This window comes from Fukomys damarensis, unplaced genomic scaffold (assembly GCF_012274545.1).
Source record: "Fukomys damarensis isolate Sample0158 unplaced genomic scaffold, DMR_v1.0_HiC HiC_scaffold_21, whole genome shotgun sequence".
Lineage (NCBI taxonomy): Eukaryota > Metazoa > Chordata > Mammalia > Rodentia > Bathyergidae > Fukomys > Fukomys damarensis.
Genome location: NW_022900933.1, coordinates 40191996 through 40213818, shown reverse-complemented (window position 1 = coordinate 40213818; position 21823 = coordinate 40191996). Strand labels below are relative to the sequence as shown.

Here is a 21823-nt window from a genome sequence, read left to right as displayed (position 1 = left end):
TTTTGGTGGTACTAGGGATTGAACCCTGGGGCGTTTACACTGAGCTGTATCCCCAACCTTTTTATACTTCTTGAGACTGGCTAAGGCTGGATTAGAATTTGAGATCAGACTCCCAGATTGCTGGGATTACAGGGGTGTGCCACCATGGCCAGCTTACACTTGATGTTTAAAGTTCTTAAAGTTTGTCTGTCTTCGTTGTCTCCATCTCTCTCATCAGTCTCAAACTAACAATCACACTTATGTCTCTCAATATCTCAAAGCTCACTTTTGCTAATGCTTCATGGCGAAACCCAGTGGGTGACTCTGGGTCCTCAGCTGCCTTCCAGGACAAAGCTGACCTTGTTGGTCCTTCTTTGTTGCTCCAAACCCAGGCCTATTGCACCAGCTAACTCCTGCCCTTGAACCCCAAGTACCCCAGGACCCAGAGAGCAGAAAGAGGCCACTCCCTGACCAGCCTGGGTGTGCTGGGCAGTGCCTGTGTGCAGCCAGGCTGGCAGGAAATCATCCTGTGCTGTGCCTTTTTGGTGCATCTAGGTCTGCCTTTCTCAACCCCTACCTCTCTCCCTACCCCAGGGTGACTCAGGCTAGTGTTCTACCTTTCCCTTTGTCCACAGGCTCACTGCTTTCTGTGTAATCCGTTTGTTCTTTTATTTGCTGTTTCTTTTCTGTTTTTACTAAAATTCAAGCTCCTTGAAGGAACTTCCATTTGCTCACAGGCCTATCCTTCTCGCTTAGAACTGTTCCTGGCACATAGTAGATGTCCAAAGCATTTGTTTAATAGATTGTGACATTTTAGGGAAGTGGTGATGAACCTATGGCATGCTTGCCACAGCTGGCTATTTGTATTGAAAGCTCTAAAAGTCTCACCATCCATCACTGGTCTAGACTCTTTAACTAGAGAATTTCTGGAGCCTCCTGATTAGGTGGTAGTCAGCAAATCAGTGACCACCAGAACTTTAATGCTCTGCTGCATTTGCTAAGTACTTTCTTGTATTTTGGGGGTTTTGTTTTTGCTTTTGAGACAGAATCTTGCTATATATTTCAGGGCTGGATTTTTTTCCCCCTGTCATTGAGTTTATTGGTACATTTTAGGTATACAGTTACATTCAGGGATGGATTTGAACTCACTGTGTAGCCTAGGCTGGCCTCAAACTCTAAGTGATCCTCCTGCCTCAGCCTCCGAAGTTCTGCAGTCTTTTCTTTCATATCCAGTGAACATGGATTCCTGACAGCTTTGCACACTTGTGTGTAGAGCCCTTGCCTTCCATGTTGTGTGAGCTCCCTGAGCATGAGTGCCCTGCCCGTGTGGCGCCAATCTCCCACCATCCCAGCTGGCTTTCTCCGCTTCATGAGCATGGTTCACACCACACCTGAGCCCTGTGGTTCCCTTGTTGATGGCTGCAGGTGCCCTTGGTGCACTGTCCGTAGACTGTGGGTGCCCCCACATACTGCTCTTTCAAAGCCAAATTCCAAGATTGGTTTGAAAAGCCCTGTACTCATTTCCCCCTCCACCTCTCCTCCATAACATCCTGTCCCTGTCCTCTTACAGTGGGTTTTTTTGGTCTTTTTTTTTTTTTTTGTACTGGGGATCAAACTCAGGCCCTTGTGCTTGCAAAGCAGGTGGCGGAACCACTGAGCTAAATCCCTGGTCCACAGCAGTCTTAGTTTTTACAGTCAGGTATATTGTTACTACCTAGCCCCGGAAGTGTTTGACAAATAATGTTTGCCCTTAGACTTTCCCTTCTTGTTAGTGCCTTTTATGAAAGTAAGCTTTCATTCTGCTGATTTCCTTCTACTTGATCCTTGTAGTTTTGTTATCTTGACAAGCTTTCCTCCTGGGATTATTCCCTCACTTTCTGTGTTTATCAGACTAGCCCTGAGGAATCCATATCCACCCATTTCAGGAACACTTGAGCAGGACTGTTAAAAATGTATAAGCAGGGCCGGGAATTTAGCTTAGTGGCTTTGCTGCATGCTTCACAAGCACAGGGTCCTGAGTTCATTCCCTGGTACCCCCCCCAAAAAAAAGCATAAGCACCAAAAATGTTTTGTCCATAGTGTAGGAGTAAAGCTTGACCAGGAGGATCAGATAGCCTTGGGGCAATTAATGTGAAAAGACAAGATGAAAGCGGGTGTGTAGAGGTCATGGCCTTGGTGTAGGCTGCTTTCTTTGTCCTATCTAGCTTCTTCTGATCACCATGAGACCCCAGAAGGAGCTTTTGCCATCATGGATGAGGAAGTCTAGTCACAGGAGAACAAGTGACTGAGATGGCACTGTGAGCAGGCAGCTCACTTGGGCATTGGGTGTGGCCTCCTCTTGCCCAGGTAGAAATGGACAAACAGAATTAGGCCAAGTGTCATAACCACTTGAATGCATATGGATGGTTGAAACTGGGAGTTAAGGTCCGTATTCACATCCCGCTCCAAAATACTCTCAACAGTGGATGGCATGCAGGGTTAAGTATTTATAAAAGCATTTAGCAGAAAATAGGATTGATATCAGCTCTTCAAAGGGCGGTAACTTTCTAAACCTTAATAAAATGACAAAGGAAGTAACTCGATTTTATTAAAAGTAATTTTTCTATCTAGTGAAACATTAGCATAATGAGATGAAAAGTGGCCACAGTGTAGAACAGTGACATTTGTAGCTGTTAGGTTTGACAGAGCCAAAATGAAGCAGCTTCTAACCAGCACGGTGAACAAACAGGTTGCAACCCATGGCAAATGCTGTGAGTGGGTAGGTAGCACAGCCAGGCACACAGCTGGAAACAGAGTACCCTGGCCTCAAGGCACAGACAGTGAGCTGCCAGGGTAGGTGTTGGGGTTGTGAGTTTCGCAGGCAGAGGGTAAGAGTCCAGGGTACTCCTCTGCACCCCTCCACTGTGTACTTTTCTGTGCTGTGGTGCCAAGTAGCTCATGGTGTGGTGGTGGGTTGGCATCTTCTCTTCCTGAACTCTTTCTTCTGGTGACAAACTAGAATAAATCAGATTTCTTATGACTCTTTACTTCACCACCATGAAGGGTACCATTTGGTTTCCAAATGATACCAAGAAACTGGATGTGATGATACACATCTGTAACCCAGCTACTCACAGGGGTCACCAGTTTGAAGCCAACCTGGAAGGTCTAGTGAGACCTTGTTCCCGAATAAAAAGGGGTCAGGTCGTAAAGTGCTTGCCTGGCCCTGGGTTCAGTCACTGGAACAGCACAGAACAAAAGAACTCCCCCAAAACAGAGGTGGTTGTCTTCAGTGGCTATTTAAAAGACATTTTCTTTAGGAATTTGGGGAATGGTTATTTTTGGTGATGCTTGAGAGAAATAAAGAATTAAAAGCTTAAATAGTCTGGCCTTGTGTGTTCTTTGCTTGAGCTCTGTGCTCATGGGCCCCATGGTTATGATAGGGCCTGTAGTGAGGGTGCCTGTCTGATGGTCCCAGGGATCTTCTGCTGTGCCTCCTGCTGGTGCTGGGGTAGTGAGCATGGTGCTCAACCCTGCTGGTAGAACTGAGCAACTGTTTTTGGATTTCGTTTTAATTTTCTGGTGCTGAAGACTGAACCCAGGGCCCTGCCCTTGTCACCATTGAGCTAAATCCCAACCCCTGAACAACTGTTTAAAGAGGAAAAAGATAGAGTTGGATTAATAATATGGAACTCAATTGAAAGCCCAGACAATGTCAAATTGCACATTTGGGGGCAGTAATTGGCGATACAGAAGCACTGGTAAGAGATGATACACTCTGCACCCCTTTGCCCAGCAATAATATTTTCTAATACTTTAGGAATGCAGGATTGAAAAGAGCTGTGTAGAACAATAGAAGTTAGCCTAACACATACAGATTTGGGCCTGAAAGTGAAAATAAAGACAGACTCACAAAGGAGGTGACTGGCATTTGCAGCCTGTGGGTGAGAGCAGGAATGACAGGAACAGTGACCTGAGTGCAAGGCCACATCTGCCTCTGCCCCTTGCTCTGTGGTCCTGGGAAGAAATCACCTCCCCTCCCGACTCCTTAGGAGTCCCCTGGGACCTTTGCCTGTAGGTTACCACACAGGGATTGGAGTGGGGCTTGGCATGACAAATTCCCCTTTTATGGTCTTGGAGGCTAGCAGGCCAAAGTCAAGGTGTGGGCAGGCTGTGCTCCCCCTTGGATGTGGGGAAGGTTCCTCCCCCTTCTCTACTGGGAGTTTTTGACATTAATTGGCCAGAGACTGATTGCCTCTCAACCTCTGTGCCATCTTCACATGACTTTTTTTTTTTTTTCCTGCTCCTCTATGTCCAAATTCTCTTTTTATAAAAATTCTAGTCTTTCTGGGTATGGTGTCACATGCCTATAATCTCATTATTCTGGGAGCTTAAGACAGGAGGATCCCAAGTTTGAGCTGTCTTTGATGAATAATGAGGACCTGTCTCGAAATAAAAGATGAAAAGAACTGAGTATGTGGCTCAGTGTAAAGGCCCATCAGTACCCAGTCATCCCCCCCAGTTGGATTTAGAGCCCACCCAGATTCACTACATGACTGCATCTTAACTTGATTGTTATCTATAAAAAACTTGTTTTTTTTTTGTTATTGTTTTGTTTCTGGTACCGAGATAAACTCAGGACCTTGCACTTGTGAGGCAGGTGCAGTGCTACGCTAAGCTAAATCTCTGTCCCCTGTAAAGACCTTGTTTTGAAGTAAAATCACTCTGCAACCCACTAAACCGTGCATAGAAACCTGGCTCGGTGTCCTCACCTGTGGCATGTGGATGGTGGTTGAATTGCTCTCCAGGAGTTGGTGTGAGGAGCATGTGGCCAGTGGCCTGGTGGCATGAAGTACCTAATCAGTAGACTACATGTGGCCTGCCTAGGGCCCTGAGGGAGCCAGGGGCGCCACAGCACCTTGGAGCCTGGCTGTCCCCGAGGGTGGAGGGTGCCTGGTGTTCCCCAGCTGCCCTGCGGCTGATGCAGTACAGATGTGGGGAGCTCGGCGCTGCTGCACCTCTGCTCACATCAGGTGACTCACCTGCTTCCAAGAGTTTGCTCTCCTGGCGGGTGAACTTTGGCTTTAACCAGGAAGGTGAAGAGTTTTACTAGGAATGTTTATAATGGTGGTATCTGTTACAGTAGACAGTGGAGCACAGTTGCTGATAAAGCATGTGATCATGCTTCCAGGAGCTTTTATTAAATATTTTAAAAAGTAAAGTTTTGAAAAAAGTATACCTTAGCGGGTATGTCTCAGTCAATGAGGTATTTGGATTGCATGAGTTTATTGAACTAAATTGTTAATTTTACATTTTCTGTGAACAGCTAAACCGTTTACGCAGCTGGTGAAGGAAATGCAACTTCATCGAGAGGACTTTGAAATAATCAAAGTAATCGGAAGAGGTGCTTTTGGAGAGGTAAGGGAAACCTCGCCCTGCTCACCGGCCTAGGTGAAAAGGTGGAGAGGCCTTTTTCCTCCTTGCATTGGTATCACCCAGGGGCTTGGATGGTAAACTCCAAAAGAGACAAGGCAGAGTGAGAGCTTGTGACTGGAGAATTGCTCTGAATGTCGTTGAGACCAAAACTAGTTTCTTACAGACATAATTAAGTTCAGAAAATTGTTAGATGGACTGGCACTTTCTAAAAACTACAGGGAGAGCCAGACATGTGGTCCAAACCTGTAGTCCCAGCACTCAGGAGGCTGAGGCAGGAGGATTGCTGCAACAAGGCCAGCCTGGGCTACATAGCTTAAGACTAGCCTGGACTATGTAGTGAGGCTGGGACAGCAAGTGCAGTATAATTCCATGTAAAATACACAGATCTGAGTGGGTTTTGACAGTCTTTGCCTGTGTGACCTGTACCCAAGGTCTGCCTTGTTTTGGGCCCACAAAAGTTCCCTTCTTTGACATAACCCGCCCACCCAGGCCGCGACTCTTGAGTGCCGCTAGCAGGGAGCTTTTCATTTAAAAGAGCCACAGGAAAAACTGGGAAAGCAGCTTGTTTGATGAATCAAGCTGTAGTTTGTTATAGAGTGAGAAGATGGAGACAGTCTCTAAAATGAAAACCAACTTCCCTCCAATGCACAGTGCGCCAGCGAGGCCAGGCCGCCCTGCGTGCTGGCCAGGGGGCAGCCAGGAGAAGGAGGCCGGGAGGTGATGATCGCTGGGAGAAATGAAAGAAGGGAAAATAGTTTTGCCAGAACGGTTTATAGCTATTTTTAGTGTTTTTCTTTGACACAGAATGTAATGCAAAACTGAGTTTTGGTGAGTTTCAAAGACAGTGACCCTGGTTGGTGTCTGGACCTCCCAGGTAAAGAGGAGTGCTTCTGCCTTGCCCAGTCTTCATTTTCTGTGCAGGCTTTGCAACCTCTGAACCTCACTCCCTGTGTTCCCCAGTTATCCTCAGTGACTTTAGCACTGTCCTGTCCCTGGTGTCCTCCCAGGTCCCTGTGGCCTCCTTGCCAGCCCCTCCTGCTGCCTGGCCTTCTGCTTGCTGTCCTGTGCCTCCCCTGCTGTAGGCTGGGCCTTTGGACCACGTGCTGATGCTCCCCCCCATCATCCTCCTGAGCTGTCGTCTCATAGTGTCCCTGAAATAGGCCACTTCAGCTTCCCCGCCTCTGAGGTACCTGTGAGTGACATAGGTGACACCTGCCAGTTCGGGGAGCAGAAGTATCCTCACTTGTGGTTACAGCTGAGTTGTATTTAATTTCAGTGTAATAATGGTACATGTTCATGGGGAACAGTGACATCTCACTGCATGTGTACAGTGTGTGGACTCAGCTGACTGAACTGGGGCAGTGAGCCAGCCCTTCCATCTCCTCATTTGCCTATGTTGAGCCCTTCAAGCTCTTCTCTTCTGGTATGTTGTCATCATCATCATCATCACCACCACCACCACCACTTACTATCAAGTGGAGTCTCAGTGCCAAGAGAGTGCCAGGGTTGCACTAAGCTCGCACCCAGTGTGGCTGCCTGCAGGATGACCCTGGTGTGGCAGTGTGTTGTGCAGCACACAGGGCAGGACACGTGGTGCTGCACACCCAAGCCCCTCTGGGTGGAGACACCATCCAGCTCATTAGTGGAAGGATGCTCAGGTGTGTGGGGTGTTGCCCTCTCCTGGAGCACAGTGGCATTAGAAGTCCCTGTTGCTCCTCTGTATCCAGGGGACAGCCAGGGTGCCTCTGTGATACGGTGTACCTGAGCTGCTGCCAGGGCAAGAGCCAAGGCCCAGAGGTGGAGTTGGCCTGGACCCAGAAGCCTGGCCACTCTGCTGTGTCATCTCTTGCCTCTGGAGCCACTTTATAAAGTTGCAAGGGTTTATTTGGAAGCTACTTCAGATGAGCAGAGCAGCTGTGTGAGTAGCATGAGTGATGCAGAGGTGGCCAGTCCTGCCCTCTCACCAGGTCCCTGGGTATCATTTGTGCTGCTGCTGTCCTGTGTCCTCCTGTGTCCTCCTCTGTCCCTTTCTCTGGCTATGCTGAAATAAGCAGCTTCACCCCTTCTGCTTCAGGGACTTTTTATTAATGGTGCTGGAGCTGGCACCCAGGCAGGGCCTTGGAAACGCTAAGCACTCTGCCACTGACTGTACCATGCCTGTCTTCTCTATGTCCCCAGTTCATTTGTTTATATTTAAAGAGAATAGGTTTCTTGTTTTCCTTTTCCCTCAAGAATCAAGTACTCATTTTTGTCCTCATGTCTTAGGATCACTTAGCATTTTGTGAATTGATTTTGATTTATATTTCTTTGCTGAAATGTCTAGTTTTGGTGAAAATTTTAGATTTTTTTTTTTTAATTTTTATTTTTGACACAGGGTCTCCCTATGTTAGCCTGGCCTTGAACTCACTTTGTAGCCCAGGCTGCCCTCAAACTAGGGGTGATCCTCATGTCTCAGCCTCCTGAGTGCTAGGACTACAGGTGTGTGCCACCACCCCTAGCTTTTTTTTTTTTTTTTTAACAGCAGTTAAGATTGATGTTTATTTAGGTTAGGAAGTTGTTTCTGGTAAATTAAACAAGATTTTGTACAAATTGTTTATAGGTTATATTGCAGTGGGGAAAGATTTTCAGTATTGCAGGTATTATTGTTGCTAACATTGAATTTTACTTCTACATTTCACTGATGTATTTTTGAGTTAACAAGTGTTTTGCTCTGGAAAGACACATCCTTGTACATGTTTTCTCAGCCACTTTTGCATGCTTTCTGGCAGTCTGTGCCCGATAGGCCTCTTGCAAAGAACCAGGCCCCCAGCAAGAGCTCTGAGTGTTGTGGTTGTGTTCTCAGAGGTCTGGATTATCCCTGAGGCTTGTTGTCCTCAGATGTTAGCATTTTCCTCAAGAAATTGTCAGCTCTGGCCTTGCTTCCACGCTAGGCTATTCCTGCAGTAGACGCTGGGTGGCTTTGTAGCGACAATACTATACCCCATTTTCGTGGTCCCCCACCAACTCCCAGGGCAAGGAAACTCCTCTCAGTAATGATATGTGTGCCCCAAGCTCTCACTCTATATTTTGGGGAGCTTGTCATGCCTTTGTGTAGACATTTTCTTTTCAGTTTATTCAAATTATAAGAAAACAGGACAAACCACCACAGGAACCAAGAGTGGGCCAGTGGACAACTTCACCAGTAGAGCTGGCCAGGACCCTCTACAGGCTAGGTGGCCCAGGGACAGTGATGCTGTGTCTGAAATCATTATAGTGTAGACACTGTACTTCTTGGGTGGGTGGTTTAAACCCACCCAGCCTCAGACTCCATGGCTCTCCAGTACAGATATTAAGCACACTCTCCGGAGTTGCTGGCGCTCACCTGAGAACACAGGTGACTGCTTGTCAGGGTCCTGGCATGGAGAGTGCTCAGCCATGCCAGCTCTCTAAGCCCCTGGCCTTGGTGTGTGTGGCATGGTGTGGAATGGTTAGAAAGGTGGAAAAGGAGGGAACGTGATGTCAACACCCTTTGTTCCATGACTTCTGTGCAAGGAGACACACCAACTGCCTGCCCCAGGCGGCAGAGGACACACACAGTGTCGTGGCCCAGGAACCAGCTTACAGGGTTGTGGTGGGACTTGGCCAGTGGATATATGTGGGTGGAGTAGAAGTGCTGTGCTGTGTACACCATTGCAGCAGGGCTGGTGCTGGAGGAAGAGCTTATGGAACATTTGGCAGATCGAAAGGCCCACAGGACTTCCTGGCAGAGGTGGCATTGGAGTCGCACCTGAAGGGCAGCCGGCAGCCTGCATGCCGAGCCAACTGTGCCTGGCTCTGCCCAGAGTGTGCCGCACAGTGACTTGGCTGCCTTCCCAGCACGAGGAGCCAGTGTTGTGCTTGTTCCCTTTTGTAGTTGTGGAAACTGAGGCCTGAAGCAGTGAATTTGCCCAGGTTACTCCAGGGCCCACACAGTGCTCGCCACCTCTATGACACTGACTGCATGAGGGTGGCAGGGAGCAAGCGGTGGAGATGGCTTCCTGGGCAGAATGTGCCTGGCCCTCAGCCAGCAACAGAGCTCAGGAGCCATGCAAATTCTAAGAGCCGTTGGCTTGTTGACAATGAGATCTCCACCATGATCCAAGTGGGGGACACTAAAGCTTGGAGTTGAGTCAGTGCAGTTAAAGTCAAGTTCCTGTGCTCACAGAGACAAATCTGCATTTACCAGGAAAAGTCTGCTTTCCTGAAGAGCTTGTTTTCCATGGCTCCCTGGCACTTAGGATTCTGCAGTAACTACATGAAGATGTTCTAGCCTTTTGTCCCACTAACTACATTTTGTGACGCTCACCTTTGTATTCCAGGTAGCTGTTGTCAAAATGAAGAGCACTGAGAGGATCTATGCAATGAAAATCCTCAATAAGTGGGAGATGCTTAAGAGAGCAGAGGTGAGTGTGGGGGTACCAATAACGCAGGTGGGAGCGGGATATGTGAAGAAGGGGCAGCTGCCTCCCCAGCCCAGCTCCCCTGCCAGGCAGTGGGCACTCTGCAGTGGCCCTCAGCCTCTGCTGCCTGCATGTCAGCCACATTCACAGTGCCACAGGGTTCTGGCTACCGAGAGGCAAACAGCAGCCTGGAGCTTGTCGGTGTCAGTCATGCTCTGGCAAAGGCCCTGATAGACGTGGCATCCCTGCATGCAGTCTTGGTGCGCTCTTAGTTCTCGTTGGCTCTGCCCCTGAAGCACACACATAGCGTTGGTCTCATTCCTGCCCAGCCCCAGTTTCTGTCCTTCCACATCCCTTCCTCCCTGGTGATTCCTGCCTCGTCCTCTCAGGCCTGCTGCATCCATCACGCCCCAGATCACAGTACAAACCCTTGGCTTCAGCCAGGTCTCCGGAGTGCAAGGCTTCTGGGAATGTGGCAGCTTTTCCCTCCAGCCTGCCCCATTCCTGCAGCTCACATCTGAATCGCTGATGGCTTGCTCTTCCTTCTCTGTGGTAGAATCCTCTTTCCTGTTGTGGCACCCGGCACATCTTCCACCCATTTATTGCCTAAGAAGTGGGTGGGTTGGCTGAGTTGCCATTATTTTACAGTCACCTGGTAGCCTCCTAACTCTGACTCAGCTCTCCAATCCTGTGGCCTCCCAGAGGCACTGAGTGTCTTCTTCTGTCGTACTCCCATCACCACATCTGCTACCCCTGACCTGCTTCAGCCACGGGCCTCCCCACCCACATGGGCATTAGGCCAACTGAGGCTGTTCCTCTCTGGGGAGAAAAGCAATCAGGGCTCCAAGAACATAGGAGGTGCAGGGTGTCCATGTGCACCCAGCAGAGAGACAGCATGGCTGCTGCAATCTGCATTTGGTTACTGTAACAAACCCGACTTCTTTGACTCCCTCAGAAGATGCCTAGGGTGTCTGCTAATCATTATGGTGACCCTAGAGTTTGTATAATGGGATATTTGTGTGATCGATCATTCAATTGATGGATCTATCTCACATATGTATCAATATAGAATGCTAGTAGTAATTTCTCTCTTAATTATTATGACTTATTTTAAACATTGTTTTACAGTATTGACATCTAAAAAGTTTTCTTTAAGAACAGATTAAGTGGGTGGGCTGGGGATTTAGCTCAGCAGTTCGGTGGCCTGTCTCTCAAGCGCAAGCACCTGAGTTCGATACGCGGTACCAAAAAAAAAAAAAGAACAGATTAAGTGGATTGGACAGTGGAAGAGCCACTAAGCTGTGTAAGTTCATAACGTTTAGAGCAGGCTGGGTTATTTCATCTTCTTAGGTCATTAAAACACACTAGAAGCCAGGCATGGTGGCACACACCTGTAATCCCACCATCTAAAGGACAACAAGTTCAAGGCTAGCCTAGGTTGCCTAGTGAGACGTGTCTCAAAAAGCCGAACACCTAACCCTCCACTTTTGAACAAAAGAAAACTGCTGAATGATATGTACGTTTCCTGTCCGTGAGTCTCCATGTAGGGCATCCCGGCTTAAGACTGGGTTTGTCCTGACCTTGCTGGGCAGAGGCCAGGTGCACAGAGCTGCCCCATGCAGAAGCACATAGCAGAGCGGGGGCTCCTGGGCTGCAGCAGAGATCCTGCTGTACCCATTCCATTGTGGATAGTGTGTTGGCTGATGGGCAGGAGACCAGGCTCCCAGCACTCAGGTGTCTGAGCCCGTCCTGCCTAGGCCAGGGCAGTGACCACTGGCTGGGGAGATCAGCACAAAGCTGAGCTGCTCGTGTCTCTACATCTGGATGGCTGCTGCTGCTGGCTGTCCCCTTGTCACGTGATAATGAGTAGCATTAAGGTGCATGTTTGTTTTGAAAGGGAAGTGTCATAGATTTTGAAGAGAAAAATTTACAGGAAACTCAAATAAGAGAGCAAGTAAAGCAGGCTCTGGGGCCTTGAGTCCCAATTCTTCCGTGGCTTGTGTATTAAGCCAGGACTGTATTGCTTCTTAGTGGTGGTGCCCATGCCTTGTAGGGTGTGCATACTCTGTCTTCATTCCTGTCTCTCTGTCCTTAACTCTTCAGGCAGCCTTTTACCCATCAGCTTCCTTCCTTTGGTGTATGTAGTGACATCCTTTTTCCTCTGAATAAGTCACGTTTCAGATCACAGGCGCAGGACAGGGCAGCTGTGGTGTGGCACACATCCTTGGACATTTGAGGAGGCCAACCTGGGGAGGGGGAGCTGGGGGAAAGCAGCAGCTGAATCCACAAGAGAATGGGATGACCCTAACATGTGGGCTGAAGACATGGCCCTTGGGACAGAAGTGCATTCTCAGCGGTCACAGAGGAAAAGAACCAAGACGTCAGCTTCTTAGCTGTTGCAGGGGCCACGGGTGGCAATGACGTGGTGTTTGGCTGCAGGAGAGACGAGAGCCACTGTGTTGAGTACCACACCCCACAGGATACTTTCCTGTGCACACACATAGCTAATTGTTGCTCTTTCCCCACAGACTGCATGTTTCAGAGAAGAGCGCGACGTGTTGGTGAACGGCGACTGCCAGTGGATCACGGCGCTACACTACGCGTTCCAGGATGAGAACCACCTGGTAGGTCCTCCCAGCCTCCTCAGCCCACACCACTGGTGCTACCTTGAAGGCACGCGTGTCTGTCTAGCTGCAGAGGGGCTTGTAATGTCACACCCAGTGATAGGGTTTGCTAGCCATAGACACGAATGTCTGCATCTTCTCCACTTACTAAGGTACCAGATTACTGCATCCTCCGGCTGTCCAGTTTACCATATTTAAATAGCCTGGAGCCCTGAGGCATTTCCTGACATGAATCATGTATGATGACAGGAAGCAGCTGTGGGGATGACAGTGCTTCAGCCCTGCTGTGTGGCTGTGTCTCCAGCCCCCTCTGGGCTGCCTGTTGAGGATGCCATTGGGTGATTCTGGATCATCTGCTTATTCTTACTTCATTTCCTGAGTGCCATGTTCCACATGTGAGAGTGGAGCTGAGCACGGACATGGGGCAGCCAGCTTGGAAATGTGGGGAGAGCAGGCTGTGACCTTGAGCCCTGAGTGGACTGCAGGAAGCCTGTTGGGAACTTTCTCTGCTGGAAGGATGTTCCGGGCTTCCTAAACTCAGAGCACGTCCGGCACAGAGCTGAGGGTGGACAAGGCCCTAGGCAGACTGGAGAAGCAAGTCAGCTTCACTTCTTCTGGCCCATACTCTTCTATATCTGTGGCCAGGCAGGCTACAACCACCATTGTCATCACAGCTTCCAAGCAGGGACCTGAGGCCCTTCTATTTTTTGTTTTTGAGGCACTAGGGATTGAACCCATGGTCTTTGCACTGAGTTATAGGTCGCAGCTGCTTTTATTTTGAGATAGGGTCTCGCAAAGTCTCTTAAGTTTCCCAGGCTGGACTCCTGCCTCAGCCTCCCAGAGTGCTGAGATTACAGGTGTGCACCACTACATCCAGCTCTTCCTTTCCCGCAGTGGCTCACTTACCCTTTTCACCCTGAAGCTCTTTAGTCATATGTGCCATTTATTCATAAAAAACAATAATGTAGGCTTTTTTAAATTTTATAATAATCTCTCAAATATCAAAACCTTACTGGCACATGTCTATCTATAATCCTAGCTTGTCATGGGGCTGAGGCAGGAGGATCTCGAGTTCAAGACCAGCCAACAGCTTGGGAAAAAAGCAAACAACAAAACAAAAACTGTTAGATCTGAGCACACAGGATTAGGTAAAACGTTTTATGCTTTTTATATGGAACTGAAGCTGTACCGCTCTGTTCGGCAGAGGGGCACTGGTGTCGTTGAGTACCTGCAGCACGTCAAGCCCAAGGTTATCTTGGGCAGTCTTCCCAGGGTCTCTGGGAGTTGGACCCTTTTGCTTTTCATTGTTCATAAATGGGGTGTCAGGCACAGAGAGGCATGGCCATGTGCCCGTGGTTCTTGCGCAGGTGGTAGCCACTGTGACAGGGCCCTTGCCTGAGCCTGTCTGGCAGGTGGCTAATGGCCCTGGGCTGCCTCAGAACCCTCAGCTTTCTCTTTCGATAAGAATCGAGTGGATTTCCAGTGAACACTGGAGAGCATGAGTCTGTACAGAGGAAGGCGTACTTAGGGTTTGTTTCAAATATTTTTCCAAACTCAGCATGGTGTGCTGCTAGGTAAAGTATGAGGCAGGCATTAGCCCATGTATCCTGAGCTGAGACAAAGTGATTAAGAACCCCAGAGGAAATGCCCTTTGCTTGAGTTTTTGGAGTGGCCCGATGTGAAGAATGATGAAAATTGAGGATGGGAAGAAGACAGAGGCATGGAAGGTTGCCAGTATGTGGTTGAGAGGGGGTGGGAGCGGCAGACCTGTTCCCTGCTGCGCCGTCTGCAGTGCACTGAGGCCCAGGTGCAGGTGGAGATGTGGCTTCCTGTGACCGCCAGGATCCTGGTAGTGCTGTGGTCTAACTTGGAGTGTCACAGAAGTTAAACCTACTTCACCACTGACTAAAAGTGTTGCCTTATTGACTTAACTCAGAGTCTTGCACTGTATGACAGAGAAAATCATTGGTTTAGTTCTTACTCCAAGATAAATTTTTACTTCTTTGCCTTATGCATGCTTGCATGTATTTGTCTTATAAGCTTCTTTTCCAAGAGAGAGTCAGATTAGTGCTCCAAAATATGCTTTTTGTTTATCTTTGTCGATTTCTAAGTTGGCACAGGAACCATTCAGCTCAGCTCTGTGTGGCCCTTTCGTGCCCACTGCTTTCTGTGGGTGGGAGACCAAGGCCATTTGCTGTCATGATCCCTCCCCACCTGCATCTTCGCAGCTGCTGTTCTCCCCTCCTCTGGAGCACCTGCCTGCTGTCCTTACTGCCTACTGCCCCTGCACATAGCACCCTGCCCTGCCTGGGCCATGTCCCAGCCTTCCCAGTCCCTGCCATAGCCGAGGAGGGGGAGCCTGGTTCCATCCACCCCCACACACCAGGCTCCAGCCGCACACTGTTCTCTCTGTCCTCTCCACACATGTCTGGAGCGAGGCTGCCCCTTGGGCCTCCGCTGGACTCTACCCCGAGGTCAGTGTCAGGAGTCCCTAGCCATGCTGCCAGCTGCAAGGCCTGTGTCTTTGGCCCTTCTTGCCACTGCTGCTTGCTGTGGTCCACCTCACTGTACTCATGTGAGCACGGCTAGCAAGGACCGAGCCTTTCTGCTGCACATCTGGTCCCTGACTCCCAGGGGCTGCTGACAGGCTCACTGCTGAGAGTGAGGGAGGTGCCGACTCGACAGGATATCCCCTGAGAGCTTTGTGTGGCACAGGTAGAATAAGATGTGAGAGATAGGAGAGTAGTTGTCCAAGACCCCTCCCTGGGGTCCCTACCACCCTTCATAGTGGGGAGGCCAGTCTTGCAGGCAGGATGAGTGGCTACTGGTTGACATTCTGTTGGGAACAGGGACCTCCAGTGCAGGCTTCTCTGGTTCCTTGGGCCTAGATGGCAGCATGGTGGGAGGTTCCCTGTCTCGGGGGCAGGACCTGTGCAGGTTTGATCATGCTGAGGCTTGATCCAGCTGTCATTTACTAGCTGGGTGACGTGGACTGGTCACTGAATCTCTCCTGTAAAATGGGGTCTTGATTGCACCTAGTGGAGGGCTGGTGTGAGGACTAAGAGGGCACAGGCCTGGGGCAGGCAGCCCGCTGCTCATAGGTCCTAGATACTTTCATTGGTTTATTCAGAGACAGGGTCTCACCATGTAGCCCAGGCTACATGTAGCCCTGGAACACATAGTGTCCTCCGGACTGTCTCCAGAGTGCTGCAATTACAGTTGTGCTGCTACACTCGGGCTCCTTCATACAGCTCTGTAAACCAGGGAATGGTGTTTTTTTCTTGTGTTGAAGAGTTAAGGGTCTGGATTAGAGCATTTATGTTTTCAAAGGAAGTAAGTGTTGGAGTTGGCATTTCTCTTGGGGCAGGCCCTCCAGTGTCTCTGGTGTGTCTGAGTTGGCAAGGTCCCCAGTAGTGCAGTTTCAGCCGTCACACTGCCATGGGCCGTGGTGGTCCTGTCCATCTGGGCCTCTGACCAGTAAGCTGCCTGCTCTGGGGCCTCCTGAGCCTCTGTAGCGCGAGCTGCCACCTTCAGACAGAAGGGTCTCCAGCACCTGGCACATACTGGGCCTGGTGGCCGTCTGCCATTGCAAACGTGTTGCTCTAGTTTCTTTGGGAACCATGCTTTTTGGCTCATCTGTGGAGTGAGGCATGTGTGCTGCTTTCCACTCTCTTATGATGCCATCTTTCCCACCAGCGCCCTGTGTGGTTGTAGACCACCCAGCTCCTTTCCCTGGCCCACTACCCACCCGAGCCACAGAGCCTGGCAGACCAAACCCGCAGGATGGGGTGGGCAATGAATTATGCTCTTTGGGTCACCAGCTTTTGAGGGCTTTCTCCAGCAGCGACCCTGCAGTTGTTTATTCACTGATTGAATAGTGTATTAGTTTGTTCTCTGCCACATGTGTAACGTAAATTGCAGCGGCATTGTTGTGTATATCATTGTTGTGTATACCTTCCCAGAATTGACGCTGGCTGGCCACTCCAGCCTTGGAGAGTCAAAGGGCTCTTGTGGTGAGTTTGGCCTTTACTTGTTAGATTCAGTGGTCACTGAGTGCTGTACTGTTTCCTTCTCGCCCCGATCTACAGTACTTGGTCATGGATTACTACGTGGGTGGTGATTTGCTGACCCTGCTCAGTAAATTTGAAGACAAGCTTCCGGAAGACATGGCGAGGTTCTACATCGGTGAGATGGTGTTGGCCATTGACTCCATCCACCAGCTCCATTATGTGCACAGGTAACCACCCCTTGTGTATGTCACAGGCAGCGCCCTGAATATTCCTCTGGGTGTTGCCTTGGTCACAAGTCTACCGGCGAGCGAGCGAACACAGCATGGTTTCCCCACAGCACATGTGGCACCCACAAATTTTCACTTCTGTCACTAGTGATGGCCTGGCCTCTGTCAGCACCTGCTTGGCTGTGATCTTCTGTGGCCAAGAGGGGCCTGTTGTGGGTCATCCCACGAAACCCCCACAAGGACCAATTGGGTCAAGGGTGGGGGCTGTTGTGATAAGGTCTTGCACAGTGCTTGTCTTTTGTCCCATGTATTCTTTGTGTGTAGTAGTTATGCTTCTCCAAGTCATTGCTGCTTTTGACATTTAGATTTTATGTTTCATCTTCTTGACAGAACTTTGACTGATTCACAATAAAGAAATGAGGTCTTGTCACAGGTCTCCAAGGAAATTAATTTAAACATCTTTTTAACGGCTTACCCTGTCCTGTTTGCCCCTAGTTAGAAAGCCTTTGCCTCATTTTTCAATCAGCTGCATAGTATCTTCTTTCTCATTTGACCTCTAGGCACAGTTGACTCCAAAGTATAGGTTGGTTAATTGTGGTTTTCTTTTATTTTGTTTTGTTTTTTGTACTGAGGATAGAACTCAGGACCTTGCATTTGTGAGGTGGGCAGCAGAACCACTGAGCTAAATCCCCAGCTGGTTTTCTTTTTCTTTCTTTTTCTTTTTCTTTTTCTTTTTCTTTTTCTTTTTCTTTCTCTTTCTCTTTCTCTTTCTCTTTCTCTTTCTCTTTCTCTTTCTCTTTCTTTTTCTTTTTCTTTTTCTTTTTTTTTTTTTGAGGTAGAGTCTCGCTATGTAGTGAAGAGTAGCCTTGGACTCACTGTGTAGCTCAGGCTGGCCTTAACTTGCAGTGGTTCTCCTCTCTTGGTCTCCTAAGTGCTAGGATTATAGGCAGGCGCCACCATGCCTTGCTTTGACATGAAAATATATAATTCAAAAACTTTTTCCCCCAAGACAACTCATTCAGTTTCAGTGCATAATGAACCATCTTTTTTTTTGCCTGTAAGTTTGCAGTTTGTTTACGGTGGTACCTTGGTTTATGAACTTAATTTGTTTTATGATTTTGGAGAATAGGCTGGCTGTGTTCGTGTGGGGAGATGTCCGTGGTTGTGATTGTTACCTGATGCGGAGTTTTTTTAACAAAAGCAACATTTTGCCAAATGCTTTTGTTGGTGAAATGAATTCTTCACAAATAGAAACATTTGTGAACTGAGGTATCACTGTATATTTTTGGAAGTCAAGGTTATACATCTTTTGGGCTGGGGATTTAGCTCAGTGGTTCTGCCACCTGCCTTGCAAGTGCAAGGACCCGAGTTTGATAGTACCAAAAAAAAAATTACACATTTTTTAATTTTACAGTTAATATTTTTTGGATTTCATTTAATTCAAAATCTTAGCAGATTTCTACTAAGAGTCTCCTTAGCATTTTCCCTTTTAAAATAATCAGGTAGGGAACAAATCTTTTTATTTTATGAAAAAATAAAACAAATTTTTGTAACTAAATAATAAGGAAATAACAATAGTTATTGCACTTATCTTCAAAGTATTTATTTCAAGACATAAACCAAAATGATTCTTACACAAAAGAAACAAACAATAACCCAAACTTCCTCAGAAAAAAACCCCAAACTTTCTTTTAATTGAACTAAGATGAGCTATGGTCCAGTTTCAGGATGGAACAGTCAGTCTTTCCTGGAAGCCCGCTTGCCCGGTGCGAGTAGGTATGTGCGGAAGCTGGAACTGCACTTGGCGGGGTCAGAAGTGCAGTTTCCCCAGCACAGGCGTGGTGCTGCTGACTAGCACAGCCCTGGCCAGGGCCCTTTCCTGAGGTTGCCAGAAGGCAGGGCCTGCCGCCCCCCAGCTGCTTTGGCAGCTACCCTGTAGGAGCTCCTGAGAGATGAGGCAGTGGGAGCTAGGACCTGGGGTACCAGTGCACAGGTCAGTTCCTTCCAGAGGTCAGCCCAGGGCACAGGAAAGGCAGAGACTGGAGGGGCAGAGTCTCAGATGATTAGAGAGCAAGAACAGTGCGGCTGGCAGAGAGGGCAGAGCATGGAATAAGAACTGAGTAGAATTAGTGATGGATATTCAGAGAACAGAAGGGGTCTTGGAAAACAAGCCCCAGGAATATGCAAAGTTCTGTAGAAGGTAAAGAGGAAGAATCTAGCAAAGACTGAACCCAAAAGGAAGGTGAGGCAGGCAGGGTGACTCAGAAGCCTGCCAGGTGGTGACTTCTGCTCTGGAGTCAGACCCAGGAAGCCCCACTAGGGACATGTTTGGCAGACTACTCAGTGGGCTGGAGCAGGCTGCCTTTCCAATACATCAGAGCAAGAGCAGGAATGGGAAATCCCTGCAGCTGTGGAGGGACAACTGTATAAAATATATTTATTTAAAATATTTTCATACTTGATCACAGTTGAAGAATGTGATTAAAAAGTGTCAAAATATTTTTATAAAAATGTTTTATCTTGTATTAAGTTCTGTCCTGAAACTCCTGGTTTGTTTGTAGGTTGGTGTATCCGTGAGACTGCACACCTGTGGCCCCCACACACAGCTTTTCCTGTGCTGTCCTAGAATAAGGTGTATGTATCAGATGTTTTAGGGTTAAGGGTTTCCCTTACTCAGAGTACACTTGCTCGTTTCAGGAGACAACATTATACGCATGCCTAATCTTACCACCTGTATCCACATTTCTTTTGTTGACCTGGTCCCATCTTTCTGGTATTTTCTTCTCTTCATTGCAGAATCTGGCCAAGGGTCACACGTTAGGTTTAGCTGTTGTGCCTTTTTAACCCATTTTGAGCTGGAGTAGTTCCTTTGCTTTGTCGTCCAGGTCGTTGACATTTAAAGAATGTGTCCTGCTCTTCGGGCATGCTTCTCAGGGTGGGTGGGATGCTGCTTCCTCCTGAGAGACTGAGGTTCTGCATTTCTGGCAGGCATGCATGTGAACGGATATACGGATATACCTGGTCCTTCTGGGCCACACCCAGTTGCAGACATTACCATCAGCCCTACAGTGCTGATAAATTAGGTCACCCAGTTAGGATTTTGTTTTATTTCCTGCTGTATAGTTAGCAGTTACCCCTGTGGGCAGATGCTGAAGCCCAAACCAGTATCTTCTTCCTCCTCAGAATCTCCTGCCCAGTTCAGGTCTGCTGGGACATCTAGTGGGCGGGCTCCAGAGCAGTGACCTCTCGCTGTAGGCTGTCCTCACGGGCTCATAGCATGCGACCTGTGACTGTTAGCTTCCCTTCACATGTTTCAGTCTACAACCTGTATGGGTACAGGGAGCTTTTTACCTCCTAGTGCTTTATAATTTGTCACTGTCTTAGCTGTTTTTGTGCCCAGATTGTCCTGTATTGGCCAGCAGAAGACCCTTCCAGCCAACCCCATGTTTGTGCCTTGCCCTCCCTGGGTTTTGCTTGAGGGCCACCTCAGATTCTGGCACATCTTTTACCTCTGTGCCTGGCTTGGTCATTTCTTTGTGGTGCTCTGATCCTTCAGCAGGGAATGGTTTGAATGACAGGACCAAGGTGCTAGGTGTGCTGCTTGCAGCAGGTGTACCCACTGCACAGCCGTCAAGAGGACAGCGGCCTGAACGCAGGTGTGTGCACGTAGATGGGCATCTGTCCATACATGCCTACGTGTACCTGGTCAGCCCTGCACAGTTTGGGAACCACGAGTTCACTTTCTGGCTTCTCCTGGTATGCATTTTGGGTTTCCTTCTGCTAGTGCCTCTAGTTTCCTCCTGCAACTGAGTTCAGTGACTCATCTGCCCAGACCTGTGGTGTGTCTGAGCAGCTGCAAATCCCCCCAAACAGACCTCCCTCCCAGCCTGGGACCCCACTGCCCACCTGCATTTCTGTCAAGTTTATGCTCACAAGTCAGTGGGCCTTTGATGTGTTGCTTTTTCCTGCCCCTTGTCCCTTCAGTGTGATGCTGAAGTCCTGTTGCGCTGGCAGGTGTCACACCTTCTACTTCAAGTTCTGCTTCCCATCTTTGGGCAGTGTGTGGAGCATGCTTGTTTCCCAACACCACTCTGTAGGAAGTGCAGCTCAGAGAGGGCTCAGTCTTTTCATACCTCTTCTGCCTGCCCCCCTGGCCAGACTGCTGTCCTCCGCTCTTGTGTTCGTGTTTTCTTATTTTTCCCTCCAAAGTAGGATGCTATGTTGCTTGATGTGTAATTTTGCATTTTGTTTCTTCATGTAACTGTGTGTGGTAGAAGTCCTCCCACGCAGGTCGTGGGGCTCTCCGTTTTTCCACCATTTACGTAGTGCTCGGCAGTGGTCCTGCTGTGGATTCCAGTGGTTATGTGGATGTATCAATGAGTACCCTTGTACGTGAATGTGTCTGCGTCGTTACTGTCATCAGCTGCTCCTGCAACGGGCATTGCTGGGTCAAAATAAATCACACATGTACCAGGGATTTGGCTCAGTGGCGCCATGCCTGCCTCACAAGCACAAAGTCCTGAGTTCTATTCCTTGTGCAAAAAAAAGAAAGAAGAAATCGAACACATACGTAGCTTTAGTACACATTGCCACTTTCCCTGGGGTCACTGTCCCAGCACTGTGGAATTGCGTTTGTCCTGGCAGCCGTGCCAGCACAGTGTATTGAAGCTTTGGAAATTCTGCCATCTGAGGGGTGAAAATGGTGCCACAGTTGTTTTTGCCTTGCTCGCATGTGGGCGTGCCTGCCCCCCCATGTGTTTCGTGTCTTACTCACTTCTCTGTAAGATTTATGCCTTATTTCCTTCAGTTAAAGAAATAATTGTCACCAGTGATTTAGCCCAGTGGTTCCACCACCTGCCTCGCAAGTGCAAGGACCCAAGTTTGATCCCTGGTACCCTCCCCCAAAAAAGAAAAAGAAATACTTGTTTTTTATCTGTAATATGTGTTGCACATATTCTTCCTAGTTTTCCATTTGTTTTTTTTATTTTGCTGTTATGGTTTTATTGCCATGCAGATTAAAAGAAAAATTTTAATGTAATCTTGTTTACTGTACTTTTATTTATATAATGTTCTTCAGCTGTTTCTGCAGGCATCCCAGCCAGTATCCCACCATCTGTGTCTTAGGCTTTTCTTGGCTGTACCTATTTCTC

The 21823-nt window shown here is 48.4% G+C and overlaps 1 protein-coding gene across 1 annotated transcript in view; it reads left to right on the top strand.

Annotated features, from left to right (window-relative positions):
- Window positions 1–21823, top strand: part of Cdc42bpb (CDC42 binding protein kinase beta) — an 83927-nt gene that overhangs the window by 27682 nt on the left and 34422 nt on the right. The window contains 4 exon segments of the mRNA XM_033766825.1: window positions 5285–5376; window positions 9732–9815; window positions 12341–12436; window positions 16525–16673. Of these exon segments, the coding sequence (XP_033622716.1) occupies window positions 5314–5376; window positions 9732–9815; window positions 12341–12436; window positions 16525–16673 (392 nt within the window). The 5' untranslated portion in view covers window positions 5285–5313.